General features: G+C 39.1%; 1 protein-coding gene across 1 annotated transcript; it reads right to left on the bottom strand.

Annotated features, from left to right (window-relative positions):
• Positions 1–776: 776 nt before the first annotated feature.
• LOC306856383 (guanylate-binding protein 4-like) lies at positions 777–12,302 on the bottom strand. The gene is made up of 10 exons (XM_079395648.1): positions 12,222–12,302; positions 11,390–11,569; positions 11,178–11,305; positions 9,287–9,396; positions 7,155–7,348; positions 5,279–5,521; positions 4,902–5,182; positions 3,110–3,322; positions 2,921–3,023; positions 777–2,405 (listed from the first exon to the last, which is right to left on the bottom strand). The coding sequence occupies exons 2-10, from the start codon at positions 11,562–11,564 to the stop codon at positions 1,960–1,962; spliced, it is 1,893 nt and encodes a 630-aa protein (XP_079251774.1). The 5' UTR covers positions 11,565–11,569; positions 12,222–12,302; the 3' UTR covers positions 777–1,959.
• Positions 12,303–15,016: the final 2,714 nt, after the last annotated feature.

The raw sequence follows: 15,016 nt of genomic DNA, 5'->3' as shown, positions 1-15,016 counted from the left end.
ATCATTGATTTATTATCTCACATGGTGTTGTCTTCAGACGACTTAGGGTCAACATTCATGTGATGGTCTGATGATAACATCATGTAGAAGAATAAATCAACTATGATCCTGGGCTCCACCAACACCAATAACAGAGTTTATGCTGTTAGCCAAGGCTAAATATTTTGTTAATTGAAAGTTTGATTAGTTTCAGCTTGGTTGTTTGCCCATGTTTGCTAGCTAGCTAAGTTTTATTTATTTATTTATTTAAGCACACTATAAAAAAAAAATCAGGATCTAATTTTTTACTGTTTTTTTTTAACTTAAATTTTTACTTTACTTTTGGGGGAAAAAATCTTGTTTTACCTTTGAATTAAGATTATACCACTTCAAATAACTGTACTTTGATAAATGTGTCATCTGAATATTATACCCCTAAAAACAGCCCGGTTTAGATTTGAAAACATTGAAAACCTGCCCAGTTGTCCATATAGTTAATCAGCCTGTGTACGTTAGCCTCCTCCATCCTACATTTTGAGCCTAAAGGGCTGATAGTTTTGCATATTTTGACAATCTCCCTTGACGTCATTATTTTTATTTGTATACAGACAGCAGATTCTGTGAAAAGATGAACAATGAAAATGAGAATCTAAATGTGTAATTAACTGAATATTGGTCTGAATTCACCCTTCCCCGGGAGATTGATTGACAGGGGATCTGACCAATCATAACTCAGAATCTGCTATTTTGTCTGTCAAACAAACCAGAAAGGAGAGTTGATTAACTTCAGTGGACTTGAACTTGAAAAATGGTGTGTATTGTCTCTCTGTGGTTGAAATGAGATACAAAATACCTTCTGATGTTCATTCATGTTTACTTCATGTTATAACTAGTAAAAAAGAAGATATGGTCGGTTCACGTGCTGCTTGATCTGAGACGCTACAGTGATACGTCACAACTAGGCTTGCAAAACGGTGGAATTTTTCAGGATTTCTTGGATTCTTCTGGGGATTTTTGGCAAGTTTACGGAAATTTTCCACCACTTTGCAGCCCTAGTCACAACCAGTGTTGAGGAGTAACTAGTTACATGTAACGGCGTTACGTAATTTAATTACAAAATAAATGTAACTGTAGTTAGTTAAAGTTACTAAGACAAAATGTGTAATTAAATTACAGTTAATGAAAATGTTAACGATTACAAAGGGGGTTACATTTGAATATTTAAACACATCCACATATAGATTTAATTTCGTGTGTATCGCCCGCGGTGTTTTCAGCCTCTGCCTCAATATATTAGTACATGAACACATAAACGATCTCTACAACTGATCTTAGTCACTTAATGAGCATTTTACCATTTCTTTTAAGAAAACTCATCATATATACAAACAGAAACCAATGTTCCAAGAAAGACACCAATATTTCAGGAGTTTTGTACACAGAATAGGACACATGCTTATTAGATAATCATCTTTATTTCCAAAGCATTGTTAGATGCCAGTGTTTCCAGTAGTTATGCAACGATTTGGGTTCAACAACAGTATCAGTAAACTATTTCTTATTATTTTAAATCTGCACTGAACTTCAGATCAGTCTTAAAGTATAAGGTGATACTAAAGTCTGATTTTGTAGTCATGTGTTCAAATATTATCATCTTAATTCAAGGATTTTGTACATTACTATTATGTTTTAAATAGGTGGACTTGTAATCTGTAACTATTACATTTCCAAAGTAACCTTCCCAACACTGGTCACAACACAATAGAGAGCCACAAAACGCTAACTAAGGGGGGCGGGTCTTTGCAAAGAGTCAATTACATGTCTGAATAATCATAGTTAGCACTCAGTTTAAGTGTAGTTTAACTGTATATGGAGACAATACTTTCAATGCTGTTATATGTAGAGGTACAGAATCATTGTACAATGCAATGAACTTACTGTAAAATTACATGCCTCTGATGATCACAGAGTCAATGCATTTCACAAGATACAACATCTACCTGAAGAGCGCGCACTCATCTGCCGCTGTAAAGCCTTCATCTGTTCACTGTGCTGCTGCATCATCATAGCCATAGACTCCTCATGTCTCTTGTTGGAGTTCTCTAACAGCTCTGCAAACTCTCGAGCTCTATTACTCTCAGCTTCAGCGTTCTGTTTCTTGAACGCTTCCATCTCCTGGCTCATCCTGTCAGCCTTGTCCTGAAAGCCCTTCTCCAGCAGAGCGGCCTGCTCCCTCAGTTTGCTGTCCATGGCTCGCTCAGCCTCCTCTCTCTGAAGCCTAATCTCCTCATCCATCTTCTCCCTCATCTGTCTCATCCTCTCTTCATTACTCTGTCTTTCTGCTTCCATTTTCTCTTGTAACTGTCGCTGCTCCTCCTCTTTAGCTTTGATTTCCTGCTCCAGGAGTACGGCTTTCTCTGTTTCCTCTGGACATTGACAAAAAGAAGAGGAAGGAATGAGGAATGAATGCTTTACAGATTTGCTTTACAAAAGACTCAAACCATGAGATTAGCAGTCTATTTTATTGTAAGGCAGATATAAACTGCAAGGTAAAATATTTAAAATTATTCATAGCACTTCAGTGAAAGACTTTGTTTTTATCTATAGAGTGCTTTTTTGAGTTAAAAACATACTGAATATAACATTCAGGTTCTGGCCCGACTACAACAGAGCCTGAAGAGTTACAGGTTCTGGCCTGAATCACATTGTTCTTGATTCATAATGATAACGGCATGAATAGCCCCCTGAAATCTACACCTGGGACTGCAGTTGTTATCTGAATGATGTTATCTGTTCTCTGAAAGCAAAATTATTCTTGGACTCTTGAAACTGCTTCTACCATTTATTGCATTTGAAGCTTATCACCTAAACAAGTACCTACACCGTTGAGCACGTCTTTCACAAGCAACCTGGTCAGAATTTAAGAATGGGGAACTCTTACCTTTAATCTTTTTTTCCTTCTCAGTCAGTTTTTTGTCGGCCTGCAGAATAGCTTTAGAATCCACAGACTTCTGCTTCAGAAACACCTCTAAGACCGCTTCAGCCTGTTGACACACAGAAGCTCTATCAGAACATCTCAATGACTTCCATTGTTTTAAAATGTCATTAGGTTTTGAAATATAGACAAGACCTTGACTTCTTTATTGGTCTGGCTGTTGTATTTCTTCACAATGTCCTCCAGATCCTTGCAGAAGAGATCATAGCCACCAGATTTAGCATAGATGCCCTGTTTGAGTTTTTCATTCATTGTTGCTGAGAGGGATGACAGAAGATCCTCGCATCTTTTCTTTGAAGCTTGCTCATTTTGGCACAGGTAACCATCAAAGAGTTTATTAACTTTTTCCTAAAAACATACAGACAGTGTTTCAGTTCTTTGCTGACTTAGGGCTTGCTCTTTGGTCTGACTTATTCGGAACAAAACTGTCAGCACAAAATGACATACAGTGCCCTCCAAAAGTATTGGTACAGTAAAGACAAAATTGCTCTGTTGGCTGTGGAGTCAAGACATTTACAAATATGATTAAAAGATGAATATGAGTCAAAACTACAGAATGTCAAATTTTATTATTAGCCGTTTCAACACATACATGTTTTAGCAAATAAAAAGATCAGCACTTTTAGAGTTCATCCCACTCATTGATGTGATCATAAGTATTGGGACAGTTGAACATAAGGCAGATATAAAAGATTAAAAGCTATTATTTAGTTGCAGATCCCTTGCACACAATCACAGCAGTGAGTCTGTGACCCATAGACATCACCAGACTCTTGCTCTCATCCTTTGAAATACTTTTCCCAGCCTTTAATGCAGCCAATCCCAATTGTTGCTTGTTTTGGGGAGTTTCTGCCTTTACTCTCCTCTCCAGCTGCTGAAATTCATGTTCAATCAGATTTAAATCTGGAGATTGACTTGGGCAATCTAAGACTTTCCATTTCTTTGCTCTTATAAATTCCTTGACTGAACTGCAGGGTGTTTTGGGTCATTGTCCTGATGCTATATGAAGCACTTCCCAATTAATCTGGTGGCATTTTCTTGAATATTGGTAGGTATGATGGTTTTGTACCCTTCCAAATTCATTCTGCTGCTGTCATCATACATTAAGTCATCAGTAAAGTTGAGAAGGCTTGTTCCAGAGACAGCCATGCATCCCCATGCCATGACACCACCTCCACCATGCTTTACAGATGAGGCTGTATGCTTGGGATCATTGCAGTTCCCTTTTTTTCTCCTCATTTTTGCTTTCCCATCGCTTAGATAAAGGTTCATCTGTGTCTCATCGGTCCATAAACACAGTTCCAAAACTCGATCAGGTCGTTGTTGGTCGCTGGTGGTTTCCAAACTCTTGATTTCTCCATGCCCTTTGTTTTTGATAGAGCTCTAACTGACTTCCTCTTTTCTTTTCGCATCCAAATTGCTTGCTTTTCTCTCAAAGTCAGCTCCCTCGTCTTCATCCTGGTTTGTGTGTCATCATCGAATGCAAGATTCAGAATGCAGAAGTAATGGATATAACTGATACGACACATTCCCTGCTTTTAATATCTGAAGAATTAATGCAACAGGACACAGCTGATCACTTAGAAAGACCTGTGAGGCAACTGCTACAATACTTATGCTCACATCAGATAGAGGGATGAACTCTAAAAGTGCTGAACTTCTTAGCTGGTAAAACATGTATGTGTTGAATCACCCAATAATAAAATGTGACATTCTGTAGTTTAGTCTCATATTCATCTTTTAATCATATTTGTAAATGTATTGACTCCACAGCCAACAGAGCAATTTTGTCTTCACTGTTCCAATGCTTTTGGAGGGCACTGTATATGAGAAGATGGAATCAGTGAGAATGTCCAGATATCATTCACTACTATGAAAGAACATCTGTCTATCAGTAAGCACCTCCTCAGAGAGAGATCCAGCTAACCTCTAGAGATTTCAGGTGCTCCCCGTCAGTGTCCCTGAAAGATCGAGTCATGAAGGTTTGTGTTGCCATGCCACTGAGACGTTGGTGTTCCGAGGACACAACCTTTAATTCCAGAGGGAAGGAGTTCTTCAGCTTCTCCATTCCACTCTGGTACACCTCAAGCCCCTCCTTCACCGCAGCTTGATTCTCAATCAGTGCCATGGCGATCACAGCATTCTCCAGACACGGCACAGCTCCACTAGAGATGGTGTCTGTGTATGTTTTTGCTAGATGACCCAGAACTTTCAAAGAAGGAAAGAAGTCAAACAAAATGATTGAGCAATAGATATTCCACTGAAAGCACATATGCAAGCTTTTCAAATGTCCTTCTGAATCACCTCTGCCAGTGACCGTGTATCCATCTTTCAGCTTCTTCACCTCACTCTTGTCAAAGACCAACTTGCAGAAACGTCCTGTAACCTCCAGGAACTCAGAGGAAAGGTCAGCAGGATCCAGTCTCTCCAGATGAGACACGTTCTCTGGGGCGGTTGGAAACGGGAACGTGAAGCATGTCCTGGAGGGGAAGAATTTTTGGATGCACTCCCTGGGAAGGTTGTGCTCCATCACTTTTTTGGATGTTCCTAGAAGAGATGATCAGAAGCTATAGCTTTTCTCAGTTCTAGAGATTTGTAAAGTTAAAAAACTTGTCTGTTGTTTGAGCAGAGTGTAGCTGATTCAGCTACTCTTCGGGGCCACATTGTCACTGGACTTTTTTTTCTCCACTTTGAACCCTTTTCATCCACATTTATTACAAATCTATGCTATCATCTAGGTGTCCAATCCTGCTCTTGGAGGGCCAGTGTTCTGCAGAGTTTAGCTCCAACCCCAATTAAACACATCTGCACCAGCTAATCAAGGTCTTACCAGGCATACTAGAAACTTCCAGGCAGGTGTGTTGAGGCAAGTTGGAGCTAAACTCTGCAGGACAGTGGCCCTCCAGGAGTTTTGGGCACCCCTGATCTACAGCAGTGGTTCCTAATTCCCATCCTCATACCACTGCTCTGCATATTTTGCATGTCTCTCTTATTTAACACACCTAATTCATATAACCAGCTTGTTGTAAGAGAGCTTAATAAATTAATTGTGTTCCGATTGACATGGTCCTTACACAGTGTTCATTTTCTCCCAGAGCAGGGGAAATCCATTGAAGTTTACTTCACTGCAGAACAATCGTTCTCGGATTTGCGCTACATCGCAGCCTGCAGCGTCTTCACACACAGACAAAACTTACTATTGAAGTGACATAAATTACACCTAAATAAATACAATTTAAATTCACATCTCACACACTTTAATGCCCTTTAAATGGAACATAATACGCTCCCTTCCAACTGGAATAATGGTGAAAAATCCTGTGATGTCCCCTTTGCAAGGCACTTACGTTCGGATAGAACAAATATCTGAAGTGTAAGTGATGCAACCCCCTGCTCTGGACATTTTGTATGTAAGGACTGGAATTTAGAACCACTGATCTAGAGTTGGAACAGGGAGAACACAATCTGCTGTGGATGAACAACACTGGTTCAGGGAGTAGATATGTCTTGCCCAAAGACACTTCATTAATTGGTTAGGTGAAACTGGGATTCCAGCTGGGAATCCTCTATCTCCCAGTCAGCACAGAACATCACTTGCTCCTGATGGTTGGGTTATGGCACCTTGCATGGTAGCCTCCACCAATTATAGGTAGATCTGACTTGTAAGTCCAGCTGATTCATTTATTTTAAATGTATGTCTGACAACAACAAAAAAGATGGCTAACAATGTTCTTTGTCTATACAGTGATAAGTTTGAAGATTATGCTTCTCAGCTATTAGCGTACCTCTAACTAGTAATGGCTCTGTACTAGAGTTTCAAATAAAACTGAATCTTTGGGTGATCTTGGATTCTTTTTTGACATTTCACCCCCATGTGAAACATATAGCTAATACTTTTTTTTTTTTTTTTACTTTAGACATATTGCAAAGTTGCATCCTAAGCTATCAGTTTCAGTAGTAGAAAAACTGATTTGAAACGGATATCTTTGTCTTTTTTATAATTTAAACAAACTGCAGTACACCCAAAACTTGGATCTTAAATAGAACCAGAATAAGTGATGTAAGTGTAAGAAAGATCTGTTGATAAACCATTAAATTTGGAAAAACTCATTACAGGAGCTCATTGTGATAGTGACTGTGAGGGCTCTTAAAATAATCTTTTGTACCATATTTAAATTACCATGTTTCAGCTTCAGAGCAAACTCTAGATAATCATTCTCTGTTGCATCTTTCCCATCAATCTTTCGCTCCAGGGTGAAGTCTCTCACTGCCCAGATGAAACTGGGGAAGAACTTCACAAACTCATTTGAATCATCAACATCCTCGTCTGATGATGATTTGACCTTGATGCACTCTGTTAGTTCAGTAACGTATCTGATAGTTTGTTTAGGTCTGAACACAAAGTGACTGTCCAACATGATTCCATTAGTATTTGTATGTATTTTACATTAAGTGTGGTTCTACCATGTACATTTACATAGACAATAAAATGTATAATATTCATTTAACAGCAGCTAAAACATTTATGAACAAATTTACAGATGTACACATTTACAAATCCTTATCAAATCCTATCACTCTCAGATAATGATACTATTACATAAGATAATGCTCTATAGATCCCCTGAGGAACAATTCCACTCATTCTTTGCTATAGAAGAGGAAGAATTGTATAAAACTTGTTAAATCATCTAAAACAACATTGTAGTGAGTGGGGCGGGGCCGAGAGCCGTGGGAACGGAGCGAGGCCGGTGGAGGAGCTCCGGAAGGATAAAAGGAGGAGTGACGACAGTGGAAGACGAAAGAGGACCAGGCCTGGACTTTATGTTGTGTTTTGTGTGCGGCAGTCGTCCGTGAGGGGCTGCCGCTTTACTTTTGTGTTTGTTTATTTTGTTATTAAAGTCTTTAAGTGTTTGCCGGTTCCCGCCTCCTTCCCGATCTACGAACTTTGTTACAAACATGTATGTTAGACCCAATATTATCTAAGCTAGTAAAAGAGGTGTTTCTAGAAGTCATAGATTCTCTTCTGAATATTATTAATTTGTCAGTGTTATTAGGATATGTCCCAAAAACCTTCAAACTGGCTGTTATTAAGCCTTTAAAAAAAAAAAAAAAAACCTTTACCCTAAAGAATACTAGTTAATTACAGACTTATCTCGAATCTCCCTTTTCAGTCAAAGATACTAGAAAAGGTAGTATCATCACAACTATGTTCCTTCTTTGAGAAAAATTGTATCTATGAGGGTTTCCAGTCAGGATTTAGACCGTATCATAATACCGAGTCTGCTCTCATTAGAGTTACAAACGACCTGCTCTTATCATCCAATCGTGGTTGTATCTCTCTATTAGTGCTACTGGATCTTAGCGCCACGCTTGATACTATCAATCACAACACTCAAGTATTTAAGTAGACTACACATTTATGTTGCCATTGTTGGAATTGCATTGGCCTGGTACAAATCATATTTATCTGACGTCATCCATTCGTATCAGTGAATGAAGAGTTATCATATCGATCACAAGTACAGTATGGAGTACCACAAGGCTCAGTACTAGGACCACTGCTTTTCACGCTTTACATGTTAACCTTGGGAGATATCTTCAGGAAACATGAAATGAAAAAATTAAAGTGAATTGATGTGTGGCTAAGTATGGTGGCCCATACTCGGAATTTGTGCTCTGCATTTAACCCATCCAAGTGCACACACACAGAAGTGAACACACACACACCGTGAACACACACCCAGAGCAGTGGGCAGCCATATTGCTGTGGTGCCTGGGGAGCAGTTGGGGGTTCGGTGCCTGAAACTCGAACCCGCGATATTCGTGTTACAAGTGCGACAAGTTACAAGTCAAGTGTGCAACACTACTCTATACATCACTCTATACTGTTGTATAGCACCAGACAGCACTTCAAATTGACTGTGTTTGGACTACTTTGGTACTGCTTGTCACTTTTGGCATACGTTATTGTGATTACACTTGCCTGTTTATCATGTTTTTTCTATATATTGTGTATAATTTAAATAATTTGTTAGGTTTAGAGATAGAAGAAGGTTTAGCTGCCAAAAACTGCATAATGGAATATTGTGATAAAAATTAACTAACTTTTGCCAGTCATGTTCTTACATTGTGAATGCTTTATGTCAAAAATATATTTCTTTAGTTACATGTACTACAAAGCAAGCACATTTGCACATTTGTCCTTTGAAAAATGGTGGTAAACATCTGAACAATATCTTACTTTTGCAAATAAACAAATAAATAAATTAATTAATGGATTAAAATCTAGATAAACGTTCAGAAGGATACTGCAGCTCCTCTACAGCCCTGTTGTCGATCGTCCCTCGACTGTTGTAGACAAGAGTGCTGCTCAGTAACACAGCCAGACTGAAGATGTTGGTGTCATGCTTCGAGTCCCCCTAAGATGCATAACCACATTTGTGAAGTTAGAATAGTAAACTGGAAATGGCCTTGAATTTGCATTCACCTTCAACTCAATGAAAGGTACTCACACAGCTACAGGCTATAACATTTAGTGCTCCATTTAAGCAGGTCGAGATGTCCCCATCTCCACTTTACAGCACACTAGCAAGCTAGCGCTACACTGAAAACATCTGTCCATTCTCAAAAGCCAGCAAAATGTTGAATATGCGACCAAAATAAAATATGCACTTGGAAAATAAGTTCAGACCACTTATTTGCATACCGAGCTGGTTGACAGCTGTTATTGTACAGTCACCCTTTTAGATTGACTATCTAATACTATCTATAAATTTTATTTTAGGCAAGACGTAATGTTTGAGAAGGCAAAATTTATCAAACAGACTATAATCACCTCACTAATCAAGTTTCCATTCAGATTTTGCGCTGTTTTGTAATCGACAAAGAGATATGCGTTAAAAAAAAAATTGCGAAATTTGCTGTCTAGAGCCTGTTTCCATCAAACTGGCCTTTTACCGATAAAATGGTGTGCGTCATGACGTCATCCCTAAAAAAACTTGCGCCGACGCGCGCAGTTCAGCATAGCCTCCACAACACAGCCTGTTCATGTCATCATAAAATACAGTCAGACAAACATATTGAAGAAACATGAAAAAAATTATTTATTTCCCCCTCACTCCACAACAAATCATTTAAATTTAGCGGTAGAAAGAACTCAGAACAAAGCAAGAATAAAAATATAAGAAGCTAACAAGCCAAAACGAATGAATTTCAACTTTTGTACTTCACGTTCCAATATCGATGTAAAACTAAATGTGCTTGGCATAATATCACGGGGTTATGGTGGTCAAGCTGAAAGACACGGACTACATTTAAACTGAACAGTGCACTGTAAAATAATAATAATAATAATCATGTAAATGTTTAACACCAAACTAAAATAAGTATGTTTGAGAGGTAACTCGTCTTTTTCTTACAATGCATAAAATAATTTTAGATACAATTTAATAATATAAATATGATTTAATGTGCTTTTGAACTCCAGGGAAACGGTGCTTTAACGTGAGCAACACCATGAACACGAGCTGTCTATAGGCTAACTCTGTCATGTGACTCCACATTTATTTGCGTTAAAGCCCCTTTTCTCAACAAAAATAGTCTCCAAACTAATTTTTGCGACATTTGAAGTATTGATATGGAATTTATGCGCTAAAGTTAAACGGAAACAGATTTTGTCGACACATGAGAAATTTCATCGATAATTGGCATTTCCATCAGCTATATCGTAAATATTGCAAACAAATCCTTGGAAACCTGGTTACAGTCTGCCACCGGCTGCTTGGTCGTTAAGTTAAAAAAACAAAAACTTTTATTTAAGGAACAAATGCTTCAAACGTTTTTCTAAATGAACTTTGAAAACAAAAGGAAATATAATCACTTTGCCATTACAAACAAAACTGAACTATTTTAATAGCTGAAACAGTAGTATAAGCTGTTTTGGGAGAAGAGGGAAAAAGACGGGCTCGGGTCAGACTCGGGCCAAGAATTCTGATAAGCTGTCGGTCAAGGGCAGGGCTAGGGCCTATATCTGAGGCCCATGAAGGGCTCTACTGTTGGGTATTTTGAGATAAAACTTCATGTACACACATCAGAGACTAATTTTACATCTTGTAAAAGGGGCATAAATCTCTGCTGCAGAAATGAAAGTGTTATTATTGGACCCTTGGGCACTAGTAATTTAGTCAATTTGTTACTTCACCTTGTCCACGTCCCCGAGTCCCTCGGTGTCCAGCAGCACCAGAGTGGTTTCTGCTTTAGTGGGGTGAGGCACGCACCACATCCAGATGCCCTTCGTCTTGGACTCGATTGTGCTGCCCAGTGCAAACCCTGATAACCACACACCAGAAACCCCACAATGACTTGCATGCAATCATTTGAACAACAGCGTTTGAGCGTTTGGATGCTGCTGACCTGTTTGCTTCCCCGCCAGTCGGTTCATCAGGTAGGACTTCCCGGTGCGGTAGAGACCCACCACAGCCACCACCACCACGGGCTGCTGGATCTGCTCCAGAACCTGCAACGCTGACCGCTGGACACACAGCTTCCCGTCGGACGCCGTGTCAATCAAGCACACTGGTTTGTCCATGGCCACTGGAGACCCAAACACATTTCACTTCCTTTAATCAACCGCATTGAGAAATACTCCAATAATCCTGCATTACACAGTCCGGTAACTCCCCACATGAGCAACATTTCCTCTTTCTGCTCGGGCAACTTTCACTTTCACAACAAACTACACAAGCAGGCTGAATAAGATAAATGCTGTCAGATCTGTTTGTGTCCAGCTACAGTCTATAACCAGACTGGGTTTAGTTGATGCTGGTTTCTACAAGTTAATCATGTCACATAAACAAAGTCCTTTGTGCTCTAACAAAACATGGCCAGAACATCTATCAAGACAAGTCAGGCTGTAGAGTTCACTAACACACACACACACACACACACACACACACACACACACACACACACACACACACACACACACACACACACACACACACACACACACACACACACACACACACACACACACACACACACACACACACACACACACACACCGAGTGCTAGAGTTAAATCACCAACATGAAATCTCAGCGACACACGGTCACACATGATCATCTGCAGGAGCAAAACCAAACATGAAGAATGTGCTGAAGCTGAAGCTGACTGTAAAACACTGGACATTGTATTGTTTGCAGCACAAGAGCTAGAATGATCTGAATGAAGGAACGTCTCTTACCTGTGTGCTTTAGTTCACTCCAGTCTAACTTCAGTCTGAGTTGTGTTCATGTTGCAGCTTCCTGATATATTTCTTAGACACACCTCCAGGTCCAGACTCTCGATGCTGATTGGTCTAGAGGGAGTTAGGGGATGTTCCTGGGCTCTCAGTGGTTATTCTCTGTTGACTGAGCAATCAACAATGTGCAGTTTCACTTAGTGTTACTTTCAGAATAAGCAACTGCAAACTGGAAAACACATGACAGGATACCCATATCTGAGCTATGATCAACAAAACAGTAATATTCCAGAAACAAGAAGAGTACAGAAGATTGTCATTATTAACCTGTGATAAACCTTGTTTCTGATGACACTGAATGGAAACTCCCAGGAACTTTTCCCTCGAGTGTATCAGACACTGAAAGTAATTGTGAACTCATGACTCCATCAGTCCTGCATGGCACTAACAATACAAGAGTCCAGGGAACTTTTTTACTCATAAACTGAGTACCATAGAAAAAAAGTAAATGATTGTTATACTACTGGGCTGGGCTTCATGTTGATTGGTTGGTTAATATTCTAAGGTGTGCAGTTATTTTTCAGGGAAACGCGCAGCTAAAGTAGTTCCAGACAGGTCTTCACAGCATTACATGTTTATATCACTTCACCAAATGCAGACATTTCAAAGGTCCTTATAGTCTACAACAGCTAAAATGAACCGATGTCTTATTCACATCTTCATTTATAATCATCTAAGTCTCAGCTTTGCTCAACCATACATCTATCCCTGCTCACATTCCTCAATAGCCCTTCATTTATCTAATCTTCTTTCTTAGGTTTGACTAGTACTTTTGCGTAAGACATGATTATAAGCTTTGTTTGTGTGAGCTGTGTGTTTCAGGTGCTATATGTTAGTGCCGCGTCTGTAGTGTTAGATAGTGTGTGTATCTTATTCTAGGGTGTGTTGTGTTTTCTTCATTGAATATGTTAGGCACACATACTACAGATGCCTTTCTTTCAACGTTTGCAAAGTCTGCAGACAACAGATTTGCAGATAAAGGAGAAGCAACCCTAATATAGTTTGGAGGACTGGTCCATAAAGTGGGACCAGCCACAGAAAAAGCTCTATAGTGAGTTCTTGGACTCTGGAGTAAGTTTTGATCTTCCGATCTTAGGCTTTGTGAGGGTTTTTAGGAGTGGAGTAAATTACATTTATTCATTTAGCTGACGCTTTTATCCAAAGCGACTTACAATTGCTATATATGTCAGAGGTCGCACGCCTCTGGAGCAACTAGGGGTTAAGTGTCTTGCTCAGGGACACATTGGTGTCTCACAGTGGATTCGAACCCGGGTCTCTCACACCAAAGGCATGTGTCTTATCCACTGCGCCATCACCACGGATATTAGACGGATAACTTGGTGTTTGATGATGTAAAGATTTATAGAAAAGTAATAGGATTTTGAACTCAATTCTAAGGTTTTTCAGAAGAGGCGTGACATTCGGGAATCTTTTCAGAACTTGTGTTGCTGCATTCTGAACCACTTGTAAATAAAAATAGTCAAGTTTATTAATATAGCACATTTCATACACAGTGGTAATTCAAAGTGCTTTACATAAAAGAAAGTGAAATAGTCATTAAAAATAATAATCACAGCAATAAAAACAGTGAATTTAAAACAGTTAAGAATAGAAAATTATTACATAAAATACAGTGGAGTCAGTTCGGACATATATTATGAAAATACCATAATACAGAGAGTTGCAGTCCAGCCTAGTCGTAATAAAAGCATAGCAACTTCCAAAGTCTTCTCAGATAGAAACGGCTTAATTTGAGCAAGCAAGCGGAGGTGAAAGAAACGAGATCCAATCACAGAGCAAATATGTTTATCAAACTTCAGAGAGTTGCCAAACTCCACACCTAAATCTGCACATGAGGAAAAAAAGTTTATAGATATCCAAGATCAATCGTGTTAATTCCCGAAGAAACAGAGGGGCCAAAACAATAACCTGTTTCATCTGCATTCAAAAAAGGAGTTTTTAGAAACCTCTTACAAACAGGCAAACAGAGGATTTAAAGCTGTTTGATTATTCTGAGCCTTGCATATCGGCAGCGTAGCAATGAAAAGAAACCCCATGTTTCCTAAAGATAGAACCCAGGGTAAGCATATATAGTGAAAACTGATGACATCAGGGATGCAAAAACAAAGTTTCAAATCTTATACAATGTAATTAACAATTAATCATTCATGTTTTTAATTATTTGTGCATGTAAAATTATTACGTTGTACCAAATCATTTTATTTGTGTTTAGTGAACATAAAAAGAGACATCCAGTAACTTGGTAAATAGATATCCAGATATCCTGGAGAGTCTCCAGACCTTAATCCCATAGAATCTGTGGAGGGAGCTGAAGGTTCGAGTTGCCAAACGTCAGCCTCAATGATAAGAGCTGTAGGTACATGAGTCAATGATTCACAAGTAGCACTCTTTGTATGTAAGCCAGGGGGGTCAGTAGGCCCTACTCATAGGCGTTTCAGCCCCCCTAAATCTGTACTTTGTCCCTCTAAAAAACGGTTACTTCGGTCCCCTTTAAAACTGCCGCAAGCTTTATCTCCTCCCCATCATTCAGCTTATTCTTCAGTCCGCAGCAGCAGAAGCAGAGGACAAGGTTTATCCATAGACTGTTATGATATCTACTGTACACCTGGATCTTCGTCAGAAATAAAGTTTTGTGATGCAGGAGCAATACAGGAGGAGCAAAGGATTTGCTGCTTTCACACCATATCACTCACACTACAGTTGTTTTCATATGAAAA

The sequence above is a fragment of the Barbus barbus genome, assembly GCF_936440315.1.
Source record: "Barbus barbus genome assembly, chromosome: 3".
NCBI classification, from domain to species: Eukaryota; Metazoa; Chordata; class Actinopteri; order Cypriniformes; family Cyprinidae; genus Barbus; species Barbus barbus.
This window is presented reverse-complemented; position numbering and strand designations above follow the sequence as displayed.

Excerpts from the sequence above, each read along its gene's own strand:
- LOC306856383 (XM_079395648.1), bottom strand. The coding sequence starts at position 11,564 with ATGGACAAACCAGTGTGCTTGATTGACACGGCGTCCGACGGGAAGCTG. Across the intron at positions 11,306-11,389 it reads ACTGGCGGGGAAGCAAACAG|GGTTTGCACTGGGCAGCACA; the intron begins GTCAGCAGCATC and ends TGTGGTTATCAG. Across the intron at positions 5,183-5,278 it reads ATACACGGTCACTGGCAGAG|TTCTGGGTCATCTAGCAAAA; the intron begins GTGATTCAGAAG and ends CTTCTTTGAAAG.